The sequence below is a fragment of the Heterodontus francisci genome, chromosome 32 (genome assembly GCF_036365525.1).
Source record: "Heterodontus francisci isolate sHetFra1 chromosome 32, sHetFra1.hap1, whole genome shotgun sequence".
In the NCBI taxonomy this organism is placed as follows: Eukaryota; Metazoa; Chordata; class Chondrichthyes; order Heterodontiformes; family Heterodontidae; genus Heterodontus; species Heterodontus francisci.
In genome coordinates, this window is record NC_090402.1 from 10,317,741 (window position 1) to 10,341,607 (window position 23,867).

Sequence of the window (23,867 nt, forward strand, 5' to 3'; positions counted from 1 at the left end):
TGCCCCAAGCTTTGGTGCGTCGCTCAGCACGTAGTCCTGGACCTTGGAATGTGCCACTCTGCAACACTCAGTCGTGGACAACTCTTTGCGCTGGAAGGCCAGCAAGTTTCGGGCAGACCAAAGAGCGTCTTTCACCGAACTGATGGTTCTCCAGCAGCAGTTGATGTTCATCTCGGTGTGCGTCCCTGGGAACAGCCCGTAGAGCACAGACTCCTGTGTTACAGGGCATCTTGGGATGACAAAAACCACTACATCTCTTTCCACACCTGCTTTGCAAAGACACATTCCAGAAGGAGATGGGCAACTCTATGTTCCCCACCACAGCCACTTCGAGGGCATTGTGTGGAGTGGGTGAGACTCCAGGCGTGCAGGAAGGATCTTGGTGCTTGTTTGAAAGTTCTGGTGATGAGGCATTCCGCCAATTGACTTTGGCAGTCTGCTCGAGGAACCATCCGACAGGATCCACCATCTCCTTTTCCCGTAGGGCTTTGAGGACATTCTGTGCAGACCACTGCCTGATGGAGTGGTGGTCAAAGGTGTTTTTCCGCAGAAACATTTCCACGAAGGATAGGTGGTACGGCCTGGTCCAACTGGATGGAGCGTTCCGCGGCAATGTGACCAGGTCCATCCTTCGCAACACCGGGGACAGATAGAACCTCAGCATGTAGTGACACTTGGTGTTTGCGTACTGGGGCTCTACGCACAGCTTGATGCAGCCGCACACGAAGGTGGTCATAAGGATGAGGGCGACGTTGGGTACATTTTTCCTGCCCTTATCCAGAGGTTTGAACATCGTGTCCCTCCTGACCCGGTCCATTTTGGATCTCCAGATGAAGCGGTGACCGCCATGGCGCAGGAGTGGGGTATGGGCCAGACCTGCGACACATATAGCAACAACGTGAGCGCCTCGCACCTGATGACCAAGTTCTTAGCCACAATGGAGAGAGATCGCAGCTCCCACATGCTCAGTTTATGGTGTACCCTGGCTACTCGCTCCCTCCAGGTTTTGGTCCACGCCCCAGAAGGTGGCCCTGTCTGAGATGCCTGCCCTTTCCCACACAATCCTGTATGCTCACATCCCACGTTCCCCACTGGATTCTTCCACCCTAGTCTTGTTGCATTCTATCACAGTAATTCTCTCATACTTTAATAATGTGGAGAACTGCACTGAAATACATTAGGGTGTAGAGACTTGCAGATTGGGCGGATCAGTGGAAAATTAAATTTGATACAGTGCTGTGCGAGGTAGTTTATTTTGGAAGAAAGAAATAAGGATACCATTTATTCCTTGGAAGGCAAGAAACTAAATGGAGTAGAGGAGTAAAGACATCTGGGAGTACAGATACATAAATCGCTAAAAGTGGCAAAACAAGTTGCTAAGACTTTGATCCAATTGACTGAAAAGCTCACTTGATGCCTGCATACAAGTAATTATTTTGTATCTCGACATGTAGGAGGCAAATTTTGTCTAATATGTTTATTGTACTGATGCACTAAGTATTGTTTGATTTGTAACAATTTCCAATGTTAGTCAGAAAGTTGTATGCAACATTGCTTTATATTGATGTGGAAAAGAGAACATTTGAGAACTTTCTAGAATTCTTGGATGAAAAGAGATGTTTATTTTACTTATTTAGAGATACAGCACTGAAACAGGCCCTTCGGCCCACCGAGTCTGTGCCGACCAACAACCACCCATTTATACTAACCCTACAGTAATCCCATATTCCCTACCACCTACCTATTCTAGGGGCAATTTACAATGGCCAATTTACCTATCAACCTGCAAGTCTTTGGCTGTGGGAGGAAACTGGAGCATCTGGCAGAAACCCACGCAATCACAGGGAGAACTTACAAACTCCGCACAGGCAGTGCCCAGAATCGAACCCAGGTCCCTGGAGCTGTGAGGCTGCGGTGCTAACCACTGCGCCTCTGTGGAACCCTACCGAGAGGTGATAGTTTGGAAAGATCTCCCATTCTCTTCCACCCAAGAAATCTTCTCCTTGGAGCAATTGGAGATTGGGGGGAGATTTGATAGAGATGTACAAGATTATGACAGGTTTAGGTAAGGTAGACAAAGAAAAGCTGTTCCCATTACTGATCATACAAGGACTAGGTTTTGGGCAAGAGATGCATGGGGGATGTGAAGAAAAAACTTTTTATGCAGCAAGTGGTAATGATTTGGAACTCACTGCCCATGAAGGTGGTGGAAGCGGAGACGATGAATGACTTCAAAAGGAAATTGGATGGGCATTTGAGGGAAATAAACCTGCAGGGCTACAGTGATAGAGCGGGGGAATGGAACTGACTAAATTGCTCTACAGGGAGCTGGCGTGGGCCCAATGAGTCAAATAGCTTCCTTCTGTACTGTGTGATATGCTCTATGATATAGGTAGGTTCAGCAGCTCATTTGAACCAAATTGGAAAGACCTTACTGCTGTTCTCATCATGTTTATGGTATATTTCACTTTCATTGTTTGGCATTTCTTGAGGTTCATTTTGCTGCTTGTTTGTAAAGTTGTTTGTGACTTTTGTGGATAAGCTTCTGGTTTATTTGGCCATCTCTGAGATTTCAATAAAAATTTTGTAACATTGTGAAAAACTATGTTAAATACCGGAAGCCGATTGCTTCGTCCATTGTTAACACCTGAGATACATCTCTGCAAGGACTGTGTATAGATAAGAGTGCCGTATCTAAGTCATAGATCAAAGTTTCACTTATAGGACCGTTGAAAGAGGAGACTGCATTAAAGAAAACACCATCCTGTCACCTTTCCTCTCCTGAAGGGATCAACCCATAAAACAGTTGTTCCGAACTAATCCCAGCCACTTGTCTTTCTACCAGGACCCCGCTCTTCTGGCATTTTTGCATGGAGAGAAGGCCAGAAGTTGGTTAAAATGTTGCTAGGCCCACCTCCTAAACTTCCAAATTTCCTGGCCAAGGCTCAAGATCCAGATGACAGAAACGGCTGTGTCCCATCAGGTAATTTTCAAAACTGTTTCAGCAAAAGAATAGTCACTGACCCGAAACGTTAACTCAGTTTTCTAATATTTGTCAGTTCCGAAGAAGGGTCGCTGACCCGAAACGTTAACTCTGCTTCTCTTTTCACAGGTGCTGCCAGACCTGCTGAGTGGTTCCAGCATTTCTTGTTTTTATTTCAGATTTCCAGCATCCGCAGTATTTTGCTTTTATTAAAGAATAGTTTTATCTGCTAATGTCCCCTTGGTGTTTTTCTCTGTGTGTTTCATGGTGAGTGGCCTCTTCTAGATTTCACCTGACAGCGCAACTACTTTTTGTGTTTATTTCCGTTTCTTGGTGACAATAGAAGTATCATGTTTCTTTTATTATGAATATTGTAATTGTCTTCACACCTGTGTCAGGAGCGTTGGTCTACCTATTGTGTCTCCTCCATTAAGGTGTCTTATTGAGGTTCCACTGTAAACAGCTGTCTTTAAAATTGATGCTAAGGAGTGAGTTGAGGGTTTCAATCTTGGAGTGAAGATTAGCCACCTCAGCTATGCTGTAATGACACTGTATGAACCAATTGAATAGCATTCAACAGTAGCAATTTGCATTAACACAAGGCTGCTAATGTATTCCAGAGCATTTACCAGGGAATGAACTAGAAACTATGTGAGGGGGAAGCAAACATATAATGGAGTTAAGGACGGGGCAAGAAGAGTGTTGAAAAGTTTTTGGATGCTTTTGAAAGCATTGAGGGTGGAGGTTAATTGCAGGGATTTTGGGAGGGAGGTTGATTTGAGCTCTGCATGGAGTCTGGAAATGTGTAATTGTGAAAAGTAAAAATTGATTTTTGATCAACAATTCACAATTAAATCCTTTTAATGATTTTTTTCTACAAATAAAAACATCAAAACCCAACCATACTCTCTCCCAGTACTGTGCTGCCTCTATTGATCTTTGGGCGTGCTATTCCTTTGCTTTCTACTTTCAGCTTATTATCCATTGTACAACAACTTTTAATCACTTTTTTGTTCAATCAAACAGATCAACAAGTAAAAGATCCAGTGGAACATGAACAATCTACTTCATTTGAAAAGACTGCCAGAAGAAGACTTTGTATTGCTAACGAGGGCCATCATTGTTGTACTTCTGTTAAAACTGGTCTGTTGGACTCTGGCCAGAATGGTTTGGAGGCCGTGCAGGTAACTGGAATCTTACATGGTTTACAATCTGAAAAAAATGTTGGAAAGAATCAAAACTCTACTTGGAAAGTGGGAAATGGCAGCCCAAGTCTTGAAAGCGAGCGTAGTGAAGATAGTCAGAGGGGACTTGTGAATCCGAAGGAAAACAATGACCTTTTATCTCATAAAGGCAAGCAAGGTAGTTCAAGTCCTGGTTGTACCAGTTCTCTGAAAAATTCCAACCTGAGATCGGGATCACGTACTGGCAGCAAGAGAAGTCCTTCACCTTCAAAACGTACAGCGTGTTCCTCGAGCCCATTTTTGAAAAATCCTGGCGCAGAAAACTGGGAGGAGGGAGTGGCAGGGATTGAAGAGCGGCTGCAATCTCCACTGGCACGCAGTTACAATGCGGATGAAGTCCGCGAGTATATGAACAGGCAGCTGGTCGAGCGCAAGATGAAGGAGAGGGACGAGAAACGGTCCGTAAAGCAAGCCATGGAGATGAGGAAGAAGAGACTGCAGGAAGTCTACAGGAAACAAAAAGAGGCTGTCTTGAAGAAAACGAGAGGGAAACAGAGGGGCAATTCGCCGGCTGGATGTGAAGAAGCTGCGAAGCAAGTGAGTTCCTGACCAAAAACAAAATTTAACAATTTTGCAATGATCAAGTTTTGACTGAAATTTTCCCCAGTCATCATAAGGTTTAAACGAGGAGCCGCAAAAGCTCGTAGCCGTAAAAGTGACCATGACGCTGTCAAATTGTCATAAAAGACCAACTGGTTCCTTAATGTCCCTTTGAGGAAGGAAACTTGCCATCTTTGCCTGGTCTGGCCTATAGGTGGCTCAATTCCCACATTATTTATAATGGCCCTATGAACTGACTTAGCAAGCTACTCAGCTTTATCAAACTGCTGCAACACCTTTTCAGGGTAACTAGAGATGGGCCTTGCCCACATCCTGAGAATGAGTAATAAAATGGGGGGAAAATACCACCATCACAAGCTTGGTTTTAATAATTATTTCTTCCATTTTACTGGCTTGGCTCTTGAGGAAATTATCAATCATAGGATCATAGAATCAGAGAAAGTTTAAGGTACAGAAGGAGGCCACTTGGCCCATTGTGTCTGTGCCAGCTGAAAAACAATCCACCTATTCTAATCTCACCTTCCAGCATTTGGTCCGGAGCCCTGCAGATTATGGCACTTGAGTTGAGTGAGGGTCTCTGCCTCAACTACCCTTTCAGGCAGAGAGTTCCAGATCATCACCATCCTCTAGGTGAAAAAGTTTTTCCTCATCTTCCCTCTAATTTTTCTACCAATCACTTTAAATCCTCTTCACTGACCTCTCTGCTAAGGTGAATAGACCCTTCACCTCCACTCTATCCAGGCCCCTCAAAAGTTTGTACATTTCAATTAGATCTCCCCTCAGCCTTCTCTGTTCCAAGGAGAACAACCTATCCAATCTTTCCTCATAGGTGTACTTTTTCCAGTCCTGGCAACATCCTCATAAATTTCTTCTGCACCCTCTCTAGTGCAATTACATCCTTTCTGTAATGAGGAGACTACAACAGCACACAGTCCTCAATTTGTGGCCTAACCAATGAGTTATACAGTTCCAGCATAATCTCCCTGCTCTTGTATTCTGTACCTCGGCTAATAAAGGAAAGGATTCCATATGCCTTCTTAACCGCCTTATCGACTTGTCCTGCTTCCTTCAAGGATCTGTGGACATTCACTCCAAGGTCCCTCACTTCCTCTACACTTCTCAGTATTTTCCTATTAATCGTGTATTCCTTTGCCTTGTTTGACCTCCCCAAATGCATCATCTCACACTTCTCCAAGTTGAATTCCATTTGCCACTTTTCTGCCCATCTGACCAGACCATCAATATCTTCCTGCAGCCTACAGCTATCCTCCTCACTATCTACCACACGGCCAATCTTGGTGTCGTCCGCAAACTTCTTGATCATGCCCCCTATATTTACATCCAAATCGTTAATATATACCACAAAAAGCAGGGACCCAGTACTGAGCCCTGCGGAACGCCACTGGAAACAGCCCTCCAGTCGCTAAAACAACCGTCAACAATTACCCTTTGTCTCCTGCCACTGAGCCAATTTTGTATTCACCTTGCTGCATTTCCCTGGACCCCATGGGATTTTATTTTTTTAACCAGTCTGCCTTGTGGGACCTTGTCAAAAGCCTTGTTAAAATCCATGTAGACCACATCAACTGCACTACCCTCATCTATCTTCCTCGTTACTTCTTCAAAAACTTCAATCAAGTTGGTCAAACAAGATCTTCCCTTAACAAATCCATGCTGACTATCCTTGATTAACCTGTGCCTTTCTAAGTGACAGTTTATCTTGTCTCAGAATAGATTTGCCCACTACTGAGGTTAGACGGACTGGCCGGTAATTATTCAGTCTATCCTTCGCTCCCTTTTTAAACAGAGGTACAACGTCAGCAATCCTGCAATCCTCCGGCACCACACCTGTATCCAGTGAGGACTGGAAAATGATGCTCAATGTTCATGTATTAATCATACATGACACAACACATTACTGTGTGTGGATTTTTCATCTTTCTTTCTGCCTCCCCACTTAACCACCCCCAGCCCAATAGTGCCAAGACCACTCAGTGTATGCTGATGTACTGGCCTTATTCATATTTGCCCTCACTGGCTTATTATGGTATTTTCTTTTGATAAACCCTGGGAATTAGAGTGATTTGATGTTTTCAAGCCACCCTCCCTTTATTTGAATTTGTTTATCGTACAAAAGCAGTTGCAGACTTGTCGGATAATTGAGTGGGTAAATGTGCAGCCGCGGGAAAGATTTCCTCTGGTCACTATGGGGGTACCTCTCACTCATTGGGTGCTAGCACCACAGGATTTTGTGTTGGAATGCGCAATATTCCTCTATATTCACTTCAACGGAGAGTAAATTGGGGATGGGCAATAATTGCTGGCTTTGCCAGTGACACCCACATCCCATGAATGAATAAAAACAAAAATCAGGCTATGTGTAAAATCAGCATTCTGCCTGATCCCGTCTGTGTCTCGATGGTTAAGTTAGGTTAAGGTCCCTTGTGTATTAACTGGACCAGAACCACAACTGGGAGATTTCCTCTGATTTCTGTTTCTGGTGAAATAAAAAGAAGGCAACTTACAAATCATTGAATGACTCCTGTCCTGCTGTGTTGCAAATGTGTGGTGAACCTTTACATCACAATATGGTCCTGAATAGTACAGGTCAAGAAAGTGGCAGTTTCCGATCTCTAGCCTTTGCTAGATCAGCTGATCTCAGCTTGGAATGTCAGTGGATGGGATGCGATAATCAACCTCTCATCCAAAGGCTACACAGGAGGGGAAATCCAGAGTGCCAGCATGCTGACAAGTTTCTATCTGTTGATTTTTCCCTTCCTCATTCGATAGTAACCCTGCTCCTGTCAGGCTTTCCTACATTATAACAGTGACTCCCCTTCAAAAGTACTTCATTGTCCAATTCTCGGCAGCCAACTTTAGGAAGGATGTGAAGGCTTTAGAGAGGGTGCAGAAAAGATTTACGAGAATGGTTTCGGGGATTGAAGCATTTCAGTTACATGGATAGATTGGAGAAGCTGGAGTTATTCTCCTTACAGAAGACAAAGTTCAGAGGTGATTTGATTGAGGTGTTCAAAATCATGAGGGGCGCACATAGAGAGAAACTATTCCCGTTGGCAGAAGGGTCATAAATTTATGGTGATTGGCAAAAGAACCAAAGGTAGCATGACGACAATCTTTTTTCTGCAGTGAGTGGTAACGATCTGGAATGCATTGCTTGCATTGATGGAAAAGATTCAATTGTGTTCTTCAAAAGTGAGTTGGATAATCACCCGACAGGAAAAAATTTGCAGGGCTATGGGGGAAGGGTGGGGAAGTGGAACTAGCTAAATTACAGAGAGCTGACATGGGCTCAATGGGCCGAATGGCCTCTGGCTGTGCTGTAACCATTTTAACCATTCTAACCATTGGCTGTAAAGTGCTTTGGGATATCGTGAAAGGTGCTATATAAATGCAAGATTTTCTTTATTAGACAGTTAAGGACAGGATACAAAAACTTGATTTGTATTATCTTGAGTATAGAAGATTAACGGTTAATCTAATTGAGGTGTTTCAGATGATTAAAAGATTGATAATGTAGATAGAGAGAAACTATTTCCTCTGGTGGGGGCTGGGGAAGGGGGTGAAGTCCAGAACAAGGAGGCAAAACCTTAAAATTAGAGCCAGGCTGTTCAGGGGTGATGTCAGGAAGCACTTCTTCACACAAAGGGTAGCGGAAATCTGGAACTCTCTTCCCCAGAGAAACTGTTGGAGCTGGGGGGTTCAATTGAAAAATTTCAAAGCTGCGATTGATAGATTTCTGTATGAGATGTTAAAGGGTGACAGAATCAAAGCAGGTAGAGGAAGTTAAGATGCAGATCAACAATTTTCTAATTCAATGGTGGAACAGGTTCAAGGGGCTGTCCCTGTCCCAATATTCCCATGTTCCTATATTCACTAATTTAACAATTGGTGAAACGCAAAGTACACTATTGTCCTGAAAATTGTTAGTAAACCATTTTGAAATGGAAGAAGATGAGTAAAATATGAGGAAAGGATACAGTGATAGAGATGTTGACATTTCTTATGCCTTTGTGATTTGTGTTGGTTTACAGATGGAAAAAGTTTGACAAATGCTTATTTGTGAAACAATGCCCCTTTAAAGAAAGCCATGCCTTTATTGGTCAGAGTTGGGGAACTGCTCAGGAGTCCAAATAGTGGAGCATTATGGTCTACCTGTTGCTGATTGGATATTATAGCAAAGAGTAGAATGGCAATTGAGGGTATTGGAAATATTGTGAGGCAGTTGTAATGCAGTCAGTTTGTTAACAATTAGGACAAGAATTCAGACTTATGATGGGAGCTCTTCCTGTAACCAGTTGATTAATTTGTTTAAAAGCAAAATACTGCGGATGCTGGAAATCTGAAACAAAAACAAGAAATGCTGGAATCACTCAGCAGGTCTGGCAGCATCTGTGGAAAGGGAAGCAGAGTTAACGTTTCGGGTCAGTTCCGAAGAAGGGTCACTGACCCGAAACGTTAACTCTGCTTCTCTTTCCACAGATGCTGCCAGACCTGCTGAGTGATTCCAGCATTTCTTGATTAATTTGTTTGGTCAGTCTCCCATTGTGTAACTTTTAGCAATTAAAATTGTACGGTGTGAGCTGTGGCTTTAACAGGAGGGATGGTCATGGGTCAAGAGTCATGGTCATGGGTCAAGGCCATTGGGAACTGAGCTAATTACTGTGAAACTGGGTATAAAAGCTACTCCTTTCCATTCTTATTTCCTCTAATTACAAGGGTGACTTTTAATGGAACATTTCAAGATGAAGGTTGATAGATCTTTGTTAGATAAGAGTATGAAGGGTTATGGAACCAAGGTGGATAGGTGGAGTTAAGATGCAGATCAACCATGATCTAATTGAATGGAAGAATAGGCTTGATGGGCTGAATGGCCTATCCCTCTTTGTTGCTGTATTTTTCCCTAACAAGTGCAACCCTTAAGAACAAAAACAACAGCAACTTGCATTTATGTAGCACCTTTAACGTAATAAAAGTACCAAGGTGCTTCACAGGAGTGTTATAAAGCAAAACTTGACCCCGAGCCACGTAAGCCAGACATTAGGGCAGATGACCAGATGGTCAATGAGGTAGGTTTTAAGGGGTGTCTTAAAGGAGGAGAGAGAGGTAGATATTGGAGAGGTTTAGGGAGGGAATTCCAGAGCTTAGGACCTACACAGCTGATGGTATGGCCATCAATAATGTATTAATTAAAATCAGGATGCTCAAATATAGATTTTATTGTAACCGTAACATGCAATCGATTCTCTAGACATTGTTGTAACTTGGCTGTGATTGTTGTATCAAAAAGCAGAGTGTTTGGGTATCCTGTCTGTCCTCATGCTGGAATTCATACATAAAACAAATTTATTATTGATCTGCTCACTTCTTTCTAATAGGAAAATAGAGTGGGTGCAGCTCAAGCGATTAAAGATCGGGCAGCAGCACAGGGCAACACGGAGCCTGGAGACTCGGAGGGAAGGTACTTTTTCTCAAAGTCAAGTCGCAATTTGAGAAACAATTGTTGGAACAGCTCACAGAATGGCTATGTGAGTGAATACACCAGACAGTGTAGGACTGATCACAGAGACCAGGAAGAAACATGGTCTGTGTGAAATTAGTTGATCTCAATCAAGGAAATAATAGAAAGTGAACAATCAGCAGTCCTAATCTAGGGAGGTAACAGTCAGATTCCTGCTTCTGGCGTCTTTACAGTGACCTTGGTTGGCATTTGTTTTTTATTCATTCATGGGATGTGGGCATCGCTGGCCAGGCCAGCATTTATTGCCCAAACCTAATTGCCCTTGAGAAGGTGGTGGTGAGCTGCGTTCTTGAACCGCTGCAGTCCATGTGGGTAGGTACACCCACAGTGCTGTTAGGAAGGGAGTTCCAGGATTTTGACCCAGCGACAGTGAAGGAACGGCGATATAGTTCCAAGTCGGGATGGGGCGTGACTTGGATGGGAACTTGCAGGTGGTGTCCCCATTTCCCTGCTGCCCTTGTTCTTCTAGGTGGTGGAGGTCGTGGGTTTAGAAGGTGCATCTTGTAAATGATACACACTGTGTGCCAGTGGTGGAAGGAGTGACTGTTTAAGGTGTTAGATGGGGTGCCAATCAATCAGGTTGCTCTCTCCTGAATGGTGTTGAGCTTGAGTCTCGTTGCAGTGGCACTCATCCAGGCAAAGGGAGAGTATTCCATCACATGTCTGACTTGTGCTTTTTCAATGGTGGACAGGTTTGAGGTTGGATGTAGGGTGATCGAATCATACTTGACAGTCTTATCCCTTGCAATGCCAACATGCACTTTCCAGGTCCGCGCACACAGAGTGGCTACTTAGATGAGCAACATGGGGGCCCTAGTGTCCACGTGCAATATCCCTAGATGAGTACCACCATCAATGTCGTTTACCTGCTGAGAAAGTAGCACAAGTCATTTTACCCTTTTGTAATTTTTAACTTGCAAACATTTGGAGATCTGTTGTTTTTTTAAGGGGAAAATTTTTTGGCCCATCCCTTCTGTGACTGCACCTCACAAAGAGTCACTCAGCCTTGCATCAGGATTGAAGAATGTCATTTTTTGGTTTGGTAACCTTTACCACAGAATTCCACCTATATTTACACTCCCAGCAATCCCAACTAGATAGAACATTGCTAGGATACGTGATGGGCTGATACAACAGAGTAGTGGAAATCTGAAACTCTCTCCCCCCAAAAAATGTTGAAGCTGGGGATTCAATTGACAATTTATAAACTAAGATTGATGGAATTTTGTTGAGTGTGGATATTAAGGGTTACAGAACCATTGTGGATAAACGGAGCTGATTTACAGATCAGCCATGATCTAATTGAATGGTAGAACAAGCTCGAGGGGCTGAATAGCCTCCTTGCTGCTGGTCCCTAACAGACCTGTTATGGAACACTTTTTGCGCTGATGTGGAGCAGTTTGACTTTGCGTTGATAAAAATGATGTTGTGAATTTGGGAGTGAGTTCGCGCAGATCGTATTCTGGCTTGAAGCTACTCTAGAGGATCAGCTCTCAATAGACTGGTTTCTCACTGCAGAGAAACCGCAGCCGCTATGAAAGAAGGTTCCCAGATGATCAGTAGGATCATCAGGAACTTTTCTGTTACATTTTCCACCCTGTTAACTGTCCTGTTAGCTCCTCATCAGCTGTACACCGACACTGTGTATTTGAATAAGCACATGTCTATGGGGTACCAAGTTGCACGACCAGACAGTGATGTCCAGCAGGCTCCGGTCTGTTGGCCCTTAATCACTGGCAGTCTGTACTTGCTCCATACAAGACCTACGGTATGATGGTGATTAATAATGGCAATACTTTAGCTGAGCAGCCTTTGCATTGAAAGAAAGGCACACATGTGTTTATATAGCACTCTTCACATCCTCGGAATGTCCCAAAGCGCTTTACAGCCAATGAAGTACTTTTGAAGTGTAGTCACTGTTGTGATGCAAGAAACACGGCTGTCAATTTGCACACAGCAAGCTCCAACAAACAGCAATGTGATAATGATCAGATCATCTTTTTTAGTGATGTTAGGTGAGGGATAAATGTTGGCCAGGACACAAGGAAGAACTCCCCTGCTGTTCTTCGGAGTAGTGTCATGGGATCTTTTACATCCACCTGAAACAGGGCCTCGGTTTAATGTCTCATCCAAAAGACAGCGCTTCCGGCAGTGCAGCACTCCCTCAGTACTGCAGTGGGAGTGCCAGCCTGGATTATGAGTCCTGAGGCCTGTGGTAATGCTGGAAACTCTCAACGAGAAGATACCCTGAAGTAAACCTGTCAGCTGCTGGGAAGACCATTCAGTCAGACACGGGGCTTAGTGAATCGAGTGAGTGTACATTGGGGGATAATGTGATATTTTCGAGAACCGTGCAGCGGGAGCTGGAGACACAGGTACAGCAATTCACCCAGTGTTGAGAGGAGCTTGTGAATGTATCCTCAACCAAACTCAGAGACGTCTTGGCTCACGAGCCCGTGTCATTTCCATGTGAAGTGTCTGGAATCATGCCTGAAGAAATCCACTTCCCTGCCTTGTAAAGCGTTAATGGCCTGTCAACTGCCAACTAGAGGCTTCAAATGAATTTATTGGGTAGTAAATTGGGTTGTCCAATTTTTCATTCTGTTATAATTAAGGTCTCCTTTTGTTGCTCCAGTGCTGTGCCGCACAGTCCTTGTTGAGAATCATTCAACGATGGCAGCTAATTGTTTTGGACTGTGATTAAGTCCTCAGAGCGCAAGAGATTGAAACATGAGACAATGAACAGGATGAAGGCACCAGAGGTGGAAACAGTTTTTGGCACAACCATAAGAGCACCGCAGCCTCACAGCTCCAGGGACCCGGGTTCAATTCTGGGTACTGCCTGTGCGGAGTTTGCAAGTTCTCCCTGTGGCTGTGTGGGTTTTCGCCGGGTGCTCCAGTTTCCTCCCACAGCCAAAGACTTGCAGGTGATAGGTAAATTGGCCATTGTAAATTGCCCCGAGTGTAGGTAGGTGGTAGGGAATATGGGATTACTGTAGGGTTAGTATAAATGGGTGTTTGTTGGTCGGCACAGACTCGGTGGGTCGAAGGGCCTGTTTCAGTGCTGTGTCTCTAAAAAAAAAATGGTTCTGCAGTAGCTTAATTTGCATCACCAGCCGCCCCCACCCCCATCACCGCAACCTTCACCACACACCCCTCCTATTCCATCATACCCTCGCCCCTTTCCCTCCTATCCCCACCACTTCACCTCCGCCAATCTCAGCCCTTCTTCTCCCCTATCGTAACCCCACTCCCTCCTTCCCACACCTACCCATCTTATCCATCATCCTCTCCCACCCTTCACCAACCCACCGCCCCACCCCCCCACTTTCACCCCCTCCTGCACCCCCCCACCCCCTGTCGCTGCTATCCTGACTCATGCTGGGCTGCAGTGTTTGATGGGTGCCCTCTGCGCTCCAATATCTTCCTAAAGTAATGGTTCTTGATGCGTAAATCTCTGGTGCTGAGTTTGATCAAGCTCCTTGACTATGGGAACAACACATTGGGGTCAATTTAATTGTTAGCGATGGTGCGAAACACCTGATATTGGCTTGGCCACTGGTTATGTAAATGGACAGAACGTTTGGGGTGCTGGGTGAGGGGGGATGGACAATCTGACATTGCCCATTTTATGTCATCACCTGAAGTTAAAATCACCCCCATTCAGGACCAATTCACACGCTTTTATACACTTTGTGTATAAGATGATTAAAAGAGTTGTTAGGGTCAATAAGTTGTTTGGGCTGATAAGTGGCAAGTAACATTCGCGCCGCACAAGTGCCAGGCAATGACCATCCCCAACAAGAGAGAATCTAAGCATCTCCCCTTGACATTCAATGGCATTACTATCGCTGAATCCCCCACTATCAACTTCCTAGGGGTTACCATTGATCAGAAACTCATCTGGAGTAGCCATATAAATACCGTGGCTACAAGAGCAAGTCAGAGGCTAGGAATCCTGAGGCGAGTAATTCACCTCCTGACTTCCCAAAGCCTGTCCACCATCTACAAGGCACAAGTCAGGAGTGTGATGGAATACTCTCCACTCGCCTGGATGGGTGCAGCTCCAATAACACTCAAGAATCTCGATACCATCCAGGACAAAGCAGCCTGCTTGATTGGCACCCCCTCCACAAACATTCACTCCTCCACCACCGAAGCACAGTGGCAGCAGTGTGTACCATCTACAAGATGAACTGCAGCAATGCACCAAGGCTACTTCAACAGCACCTTCCAAACCCGTGACCTCTACCAACTAGAAGGATAAGGGCAGCAAATGGGAACACCACCGCCTGCAAATTCCCCTCCAAGCCGCACACCATCCTGACTTGGAAGTATATCACCGTTCCTTCACTCGGTCAAAAACCTAGAACTCCCTTCCTAACAGCACTGTGGGTGTACCTACACCCCAAGGACTGCAGGGGTACAAAAAGGCAGCTCACCACCACCTTCTCAAGGGCAATTAGAGATGGACAATAAATGCCGGCCTAGCCAGCGATGCCCACATCCCATGAATGAATTAAAAAAAAACTATTTCCTCTGGTGGGGGGAGTCCAGAAAAAAGGGGCAGAACCTTAAAATTCGAGCCAGGCCATTCAGGGATGATGTCAGGAAGCCCTTCTTTATACAAAGGGGAGTGGGAATTTGGAATGCACTCCCATAAAAAGCTTTTGAAGCTGGGTGTAAGTTTGAAATTTCAAAACTGAGATAGATTGTTTTTTGTTAGGCCAGGATGTTGTGGAACCAAGGCAGGGAGATGGAGTTAAGATACAGATCAGCCATGATCTAATTGAATGGTGGAGCAGGTTTAAAGGGCTGAGTGGCCTCCTCCTGTGTTACATTTTGTTACTAGTATTTCAGATGCTAGGTTGAGTTTGGTTTACAGAAATCTCGGAGTCGTTGTAAATCTCAACAGTAACTCATTTATTGTATTTTCAATGGACTATATACACTTTCCATAAGCCTGTCTAGCTCTGACTCTACATGATGCTTCTTGCTTCTCCCCAAGCCTATGACACATGTGAACACTCATGTCGTCATCGCAGTGGGAGGTGTTACTCTCACTGTCCCAAACGCTAACCCTTTCAGACCCTTATACTACATATTGTTACTGTGTTCTAACCGGGGTCACTGGGTGATAATCAGGCTGTATCCCCCATCTGTCCCCCACCATTCCCTGGACTGGTGCAGCACTTTTCCAGCTGATGTGACTGAGACCAGTCAACCTGGTGTCGAATGGGGAATTGCAGCTGTTTTCTGAGACTCCATATGACAGTGGGTGGTATCTTCACTCATGTAGCGGAACCTAACCTCAAAAGAATGAGTTTGACCTTGACTTTGCTGCAAAGCATTTGTGCCTGAACTCAACCCACAGCTGATATGATTCAAATGCAATTTGATATGCATTCTACAATGAATCCCTCACTGATATTGAACCCCTCATGTGCTCTGCTGTAATATTGTGCCATCTATTGTAAAATGTAACGATATATCTTTTGTTACACAGTGGGTCATGCCAGTGGGAGCTGAATTATGCCAAGGGGCCAGTTCATCATTACCTGCCTGCTAACTCGAGCCCATTGAGACTGAAAGACCTAGAACTGAACCATCGCTCTCCCGAGTGGTCCTCCTCACCAACATCCCTTTCTCCACCCATTGGTCAGCTCCTGCCTTTACCTCTGGCAAGCTGCGAGAGGGAAATGAGCTGTAAAGCCATTTTGAACAGGGGCGTTGGGTACAGGAGCAAACAGCAGCGTATCGAAGCCCTTCGCTCCATGGCGACCACCCTCAGCGGCCGAATTGAGAATGAAGCTAAAAGGCTGGGTGTCGAGGCAGAGATTCGGAAAAGCCCTGGAAACCAAGGCTGCAACGAAGGGTGGAAGCTGGTTGACCTGGGTGGCTTCGTGCGAGCTGATCGCGCAGCCAAGTTGACTGACAGGCATGGCCAGAATTGCCTGCAAGGCCCAGGCACTGGCCTGGTCACGTCACCAGGAGTGCCGAGTAACTTCAAAATCTTGCCCACCCGCCTTCTGAAGGGGGAAGGTCAACCGGAAGCTGATGCACCAAAGGGCAAGGGAGTGGATGGTAAGACTGGGCTGGATGTTGAGCAACTAATGGACGAGCTGCTGTGCAGTTCCTCTTCTCAGAGTGAGAACTTCCTCTGGAGTGACTCTGAACCTTTGACAAAACATGGACCACACAGCAAGCCAAGAGAGCCAGATGAACAGAAAGGTAGGAACAATACGTTCTGTTTTTAGCCCACCTTCCTCAATTCCGTTCTTGGATTTTCTGCCCTTACGCCTCATTTCTGGTCCAGTTCCATAGGCAGGAAAGGGACAACTGTATGATTCCCATCCTCTTTTTAAAATGTCAATTTGGATTATGGACATCGCTAACCCATCCTCTAGTTGCCCTGAGAAGGTGGGCTTTCTTCTGGCAATTGCTTTTACAACTGGATGATTTACTAGGCTACTTCCGCGGGCATTGACAGTCAACCACACGGTGTGGGCTGAATTTTATGAGCCCTCCAGTGACGGGGGTCATGGCGGTGGGGCCCGGAAAATTCTTCTGGGAGAGACCCACCACGACCCCCAACGCCGAGAAGACCCCGTCGCATTTTACTGGCTGCGGCGAGGCCTCGGTGCGGCTGGGGGCCTTCATTTCAATATTAAAATTATGTGAAAATCATTCAGATGAACCAGCCTTGTCCCAGCGGCCGTCCCACACTGATATTCCGGCCGCTGGCCGGAACTCCCGTGCCTTCAGAACTCCGTTCGGAGTTCCGAGGCGTGACACTGGTGGGAAGGGGGGAGGAGTGAAATGTTCAGGTCGGGAGGGGTGTGGGTCGGGGCAAACCGCTCCGATTGGTTGTGAGGATGGTGGGAAACGGTTTTGGGTCAAATGTTCTGAAGTTGGGAGGATTAAGGTTCAGCATTTTTAAAAGTGTTTTTTTGGGGGGGAAATGTCAATTTGTTAAATGAGAACTCAGTGGGGGCAGATTGGGGGGGGGAGACAGGAATCAAAGATAAATTAAAATTTTCTGCGCTTTCTACCAAACGGCATCTTTAAACATGTAAATGAAAGTGAAGGGCCTGGAGCCTTTGAAAATTGCGCTGCGTCTGCACGGTAGCACCGGACGCTGTTGCCTGGGACGGAGCGCCCACTCCCTCTATGTCATCAGGGCCGGCCACTCCGCCCCCTCCATTTAAATGAGCCCCCGCGCAAAATATCGCGGGGACTCAGTGATGGCGGATCCATGCAAGCGGAGCGCCGAGATCAGAGTGTGAAGCCGCTTGTAAAATTCAGCCCTGTGAGACTGGAGACACGTGTAGGGTAGACTGGGTTTGGGGGTGTGTGCGGGGGAGGGGAAGAGGAATGGGAGGTTCCCTTCTCTGAAGGGCATTAATGTATCAGATCGGTTTTTATGACCAATCCCGTTTTCTTGATCTTTTATTTTGTTCCTGGGGACATGCCCCATGTTCCTAGCTTTAGTGAACCATTTCGCACATTCCCATCATGGGATTTGGAATCCGACCTCTGGGCTGTGAGTCCAGTAGCAGAAAAACTTCTGATCTGTACATGATTTATGTCCTGATCTAATTAGCTTTTGTTCTTAATTTCTGGCATCCAATAGTTGAACAGCAGAAGCCTGGATCTCTTTCTGAAACCACCAATGGTGAAGTGATAGATCCAGGCAGCTCCTTGTTATCCTGTATCTCTGTTGTCGAGAGAGATGGCGCAGATTGTAGCTGGACCAACTATAATTCTTTATTATTATTTATGGCCTCCTACATATTTTTTTTATTCATTCACGGGATGTGGGCGTCGCTGGCCAGGCCTTGAGAAGGGCAATTAGGGATGGGCAATAAATTCTACCCTCTGTAAACCTGAGGTCATCCAAAGCTCTGCTGCCCGTGTCTTAACTCGCACCAAGTCTCATTCCCTTATCACCCCTGTGCTCGCCGACTTACATTGGCTCCCGGTCAAACAACGTCTTGACATTAAAGTTCTCATCCTTGTTTTCAAATCTCTGCATGGCCTCACCCCTCACTCTCTCTGTGATCTCCTCCAGCCCCTCAACCCTCTGAGATATCTGCGCTCCTCTAATTCTGGTCTTTTGAGCATCCCCAATTTTAATCACTCCACCATTGGTGGCCGCACCTCCAGTTGCCTGGGCCCCAAGCTCCAGAATTCCCTCCCTACACCTCTCCAGCTCACTTTTCTCCTTTAAGACACTCCTTGAAACCTACCTCTTTGACCAAGCTTTTGGTCATCCGACCTCATATCTCCTTATGTGGCTCGGTGTCATACTTTGTTTTATAATGCTCCTGAAAAATGCTTTGGGACATTTTATTACATTAAAGGTGCTATATAAATATAAATTGTTACAGTTATTGTTGTTTGCCTTTGTAGAGATCTCTCAGGTTTTCAAAGATTCTGCACCAATATTCTCCAATTCGATGGGCAGCTGTTATAATTCCCCATTAAAGAGAGGAACAGTCTGATGATATCTCATCATTCAATGATTTTTACTTTTTATTTATGCAAGTTTTATTTTTTACCAAGTACCTTGAGGGTCACTTGTTAAACTTGTTGTACTCTGCTCTTTAAAGTGTCGGAAGTAGTTTAATCCACATTTTTATTTCTTCTTGCTCACCTTCAATCTCAGAATTAGTTAATAACAGTGCTGATGTCCAGAGATCCTTCAGCAAAGTGGACCATCAAGCAGCAAGGAAAGGCAGAACAAATGAGCTCCCTTTGGAAGCAGCCCAACGCGAGAACAGATCTCTGAGCGGCAGGTACTGCACAACAGAGAGGCTGTCGCTGAAACTCCGTGATAAAGTGGTGTGTGGCAATCATCGGAATATTCACAAGCCGCAATGTGTAGAGAATGGTGTGTCGCACGGGAGGTACTGAAGAATTATAGAATCATACAGCTCAGAAGGAGGCCATTTGGCCCATCGTGTCTAACCATTAGTCTCAAACCCCTGCTCTTTCCTCAAAGCCCTGTAATTTTCTTTCCCTTCAAGTATTTAACTAATTCCCTTTTGAAAGTTATTATTGGATCTGCTTCCACCGTCCCTTGCAGGCAGTACATTCCCAATCGAAATAACTTGCCTTGTTAAAAAGATACTTCCTCAGGACGTCTCTGTTTTTTATCCGGTCATCTTAAATCTGTGTATTCTGGTTATCGACCTTTCTGTCACTAGTTTCTCCTTATTTACTCAATCAAAAGAGAGGAAAAGATAGAGATTTCAAAATGACGCATAGAAGTGGGCCGCTTAACATGGGGCGGTGTTTAATGCACATCAGAAATGTCTGTCATTACTTGTGATTTGGACCTCAGTTGAAAATCCCTGTAGGGTAGTAGCGGTGTCACATTGCCTATTAAATCAGCTGGGTTCTTGCTGGTGGGGTTCACAAGGCTGAGTATCATTTGATCTTACAAAATTGACAGGTAAGGAAAAAACCAGCTGGTCCATCAAACCTGCCCCACACTATGCTAGGTGGAGTAACATGACCAGGCAGTTCTTCCACACCTAGCTCGCTCTAGGGGTGACCATCGTGTCTTGTCGACACTGATAATAATATCGCAATTTAGATTGTGAGCTTATTTGAAGTTTAAATAGATTTTATATTAGTAAAGCCAAGGGGACACAGAGTCATAGAGTTATAAAGGCACAGAAGGAGGCCATTCGGCCTATCAAGTTCATGCTGGACTCTCCATGCAACTTGTGGAGTTGCCTTTCTGTTAGTGACGACGAGGAAACCTATTAGTTTATTTAAAATGGAATGCGAGATAACACCAGCTCTGAAAGCTGAAGTATTCGAACTCTAGCCTGTGCTGCGTACGTGGCCCCCAAGGGCCCGGCAGCTCTGTTCTAGTTATGCCTCGATTTCTTCCTCTCGGGTTTGTTTGGAATTTTATGGGCCTGGAGATTTGGAAAGCACTGATTCCTCATTGTGGAATAATATCCTAAATGAAAACACAGAGATCTGCAGCTTGTAAATTAACAACCGCATTGCTTTAACTTTGGTATGTGACCCGCGAGACTCTGTGGCATGAACCCAAGAAGCCCCTGATTTAGGGCTGCCCTGGAGTTGTCTGCACTTTAAGATTAATTGATCTTCCTGGATTCTCCTGTGAGTGACATAAGAGAAAAATCATTGGGGTATTTTCTTCTCTCATTTCACTCACCGGACTTTCAACAGACGGCAGATCCTGTGACATACCCAGGATATAGTGCAGATACACACGTGTCAGTAAAACCACACAATCAATAGAGTAGTTTCTGGAGAGCAGAGAATTGTGGGTATTGCAATCGCCATTACTGACCAGTAGTGGCCAGGCTTGACAGATCACCCAGTGGTGGGAGCACAGAGGACGGGGCTGTTGGGAGGATGAGGTCATGTGATGGAAGTTACTGTTGGCAACTCAGCCATCAGAATGTTGTGGTTTGAAGCCCCACTCTGGAGACTTGAGCGCACAATCTAGGCTGACACTCCAGGGCAGTACTGTCAGAGGTGCTGTTGTTTGAATGAGATGTTAAACCGAGGCGCTGTCTGCCCTCGCAGATGGACGTAAAAGATCCTATGGTACTGTTTTGAAGTGGAGCCGGAGAGTTCTCCCTGGTGTCCTGGCCAATATTTATCACTCAACATCACAAATGCCGATTACCCTGGTCATGTTATATCATTTGTGGGAGCTTGTTTTGTGCAAACTGACTGTTGCATTTCCCTTCATAACAACAGTGACTGCACTTCATCAGTACTTCATTGGCTGTGAAGTGCTTTGGAATCACCCGCAGATGTGAAAGCTATGAAATAAACACAAATCCTTTCCTATTGTATTTTTCTAAGGCTTGCAATATATATGTTGTCCACTAGATGACACTGGAGCTCTGTTTTTCTGTGCACTTACAGTTGATGCAATTTGTCAACTTTCCTTGTTATATCTAAACTAGGTGCACTTTAAATGTTATTGGTTTGTGCTGTATGACATGACCTGTGCTCGTTGATCTGCATTGGGTCCTGGTCTGCCAACACCTGGTTGTTTAAAATTCTTATCCACGTTTTCATATTCTTCAATGGCCTCTCCCCTCCCTGTCTCTGTAATCTCCTCCAGTCCCACAACCCTCTGACATTGCTGCACTCCTTCAATTCTGGCCTCTTGCGCATCCCCAATTTTAATCGCTGTACCACTGGGAGATGTGCCTTCAGCTGCCTGGGACATAAGCTCTGCAATTTCCTCCCTAAACCTCTCCATCTCTCTCCTCCTTTACAATGCTCTTTAAAAACCTACCTCTTTGACCAGGCTTTTGATAATCGCTCCTAATATCATCTTATTTGGCTGGGTGCAAAATTTGTCTGATAATATTCTTGTGAAGCGCCTTGGGACGTTTTAGTGCGTTAAAGGTGCTCTATAAATGCAATTTGTTGCTATGAGCCAACACACAGGTGGCCCATGGATGTATTTGTGTTTGTAACTCCAACCCTAGGGTGCAAGTCGAGCCAGGCATCAAATTGAGGTGGTGTGCTCACCCACAGAATCCAGAGGCCATGTAAGGAGAAACCATTTTACACAATGAGTGTTCAGGATTTGGAATACACTGCCTGATAGGGTGGTGATACAGATTCAATAGTAGCCCTTCAAAAGAGAATTGGATATAAAATTGCAGGGGAAAATGGAAAGAGAGGGGGTGTGGCACTAACTGGATTGCTCTTCGAAAGAGCTGGCACAGATTCAATGGGCCGAATGCCCTCCTTCTGTGTCATACTGCTGTATGATTCTAGCAAGGGAGAGGAAGTTGACAAAAAAGAAACCATCTGAGATCAATTGGCTGCACCTTCCCCCGTGATGGGGTGTGTGTGTGTGTGTGTGTGTGTGTGTGTGTGTGTTTCTAGCCTTTTAATTGGAAAGTAAGGTTAACATGAACCTTTAAGAAAGATTGAGGGATGACGAGACCTCTTGTTAAATGTAATTTCTACTTAATGGGAAAGAACTCTCAGTTCAGGAGAACACCAGTCCTCTGTATAAATGATTCCTCACTCGGTAAACAGCACAGTTAATTTTTCACAGTTAAAAGAATTGATTATGAACTGAAAGTAACTGTGGCAGTCGAGTTTCATTTTAAATCCTAATGCCCATTGATCGTTATCTGTGGTTTCTTTCCCCTTTTCTCTTCTGTATAAATATTGACACTGCTCCATTCCCTTTCCCTTTGGGACAGAGCAGCAATGTTTGATTAACTCCAGGTATCTCCAGTCCAGCTGAGCTTCACCCAAAGGGATGTTGTACATTCTCTGAGAACCGTTTTGGCTGGTGACTTGGGCATGCTTTGTCGAAGAGCTTTTGCTGACTCCCGCTGTGATGCTGCTGCCACCTGACAGTTGGAGAACCAGATAGGCGGGCACTCTTCTGCTTACTCTTTCACTCACCACCACCCCAACTTTCCTGCATTCTACCATCAGTCACAGCAGTGTCAGCTGTGGCTCAGTGGCTAGCACTCTCACTTCTGAAGGCGGTGGGTTTAATTCCCACTCCAAAGGCTTGAGCACATAATTCAAGATTACTGTGTGCTGTACTGAGGGAGTGCTGCACTGTTAGAGGTGCCTTCTTTTGGATGAGACATGAGTCATGAGACAGCTCCATCTGCTCTCTCAGGTGGGCGTAAAAGATCCCACAGTGTTGTCATCCAGTTGTTGAAGGATGAAACTGGAGCCAATCTTTATTCAGTCTTACATTTATTCACAAAGTAAATGATTGCAAGCATATAGCTCCTAACTCAACCCCCCCCCCCCCCCCCACTCAATTTCAGTCAGTGCCTCCTTTATATGTGCATTTAGTGAGACCCCAATGAATGCCCTCTACCTGCATATAATTAATCACAATTGATATACAATTAACACACACTATTTTGTTGACTAACCCTGCAGAAGATGCTAAAATCTCCCCTTATATGCTGTACCCCCATTTTAAATGCATTCTATAAATCCCATTGGTATACGTGCAAGATGATATTCAGTTTATAACATGTCTCCTGCACTTGGCATAACCCTATATAAAGAAGAATAAGGAGTTCTCCCAATGTCCTGGCCAACATTCGTCCTGCAACCAGTACCACCAAAGTCAAGCTGTTTGTTGAGGTCTTTGGGATCTTGCTGTGTGTGCAATTGGCTCCCTTAATACACACACAAAAAAAGTAATTCATTAGATGCAAAGTTTGTTGAGATAGGCTGAGAAATGTGAAAAGGCACTGTAGGAATGCAAGTTCATTTCTCGCTATCAAAGCGTGTAAAATAATATTGCAGCTCTAAACATCAGCTCGGCTGCCAGTAGTTTTATTTTCCATGTTGTCGCAATTTGTTGCGAGTTTGAAAACTTGAACAGAAGCACAGTCTCTGGGGGATTAATCAGTAGCTTAAGTAAAGACTGCACAAGTGAAGCCCATTTGCATCTATTTAATGAAAAAGCCTTTTCCACGTCTGGAGATTACCGGATCGGACACAATAGCAGTTACAACTCAGGGCGATTGTTTTA

The 23,867-nt window shown here is 45.0% G+C and overlaps 1 protein-coding gene across 15 annotated transcripts in view; it reads left to right on the forward strand.

The window, feature by feature from the left end:
- LOC137347622 (centrosome-associated protein 350-like) overlaps positions 1-23,867 on the forward strand; it is a 157,807-nt gene that overhangs the window by 52,185 nt on the left and 81,755 nt on the right. For 11 of the 15 annotated variants that reach the window (XR_010968980.1, XR_010968981.1, XM_068012197.1 and 8 more), the window contains 5 exons: positions 2,846-2,983; positions 4,010-4,764; positions 10,185-10,267; positions 15,834-16,558; positions 18,996-19,236. Coding sequence is in view for 13 of the 15 variants with exons in the window: in XM_068012197.1 (XP_067868298.1) it covers positions 2,846-2,983; positions 4,010-4,764; positions 10,185-10,267; positions 15,834-16,558; positions 18,996-19,236 (1,942 nt within the window). In the remaining 2 variants the exon portion in view is untranslated. The remainder of the gene's footprint in view (positions 1-2,845; positions 2,984-4,009; positions 4,765-10,184; positions 10,268-15,833; positions 16,559-18,995; positions 19,237-23,867) is intronic. The other 4 variants (XM_068012204.1, XM_068012206.1, XM_068012208.1 and 1 more) reach the window with 2 other exon arrangements.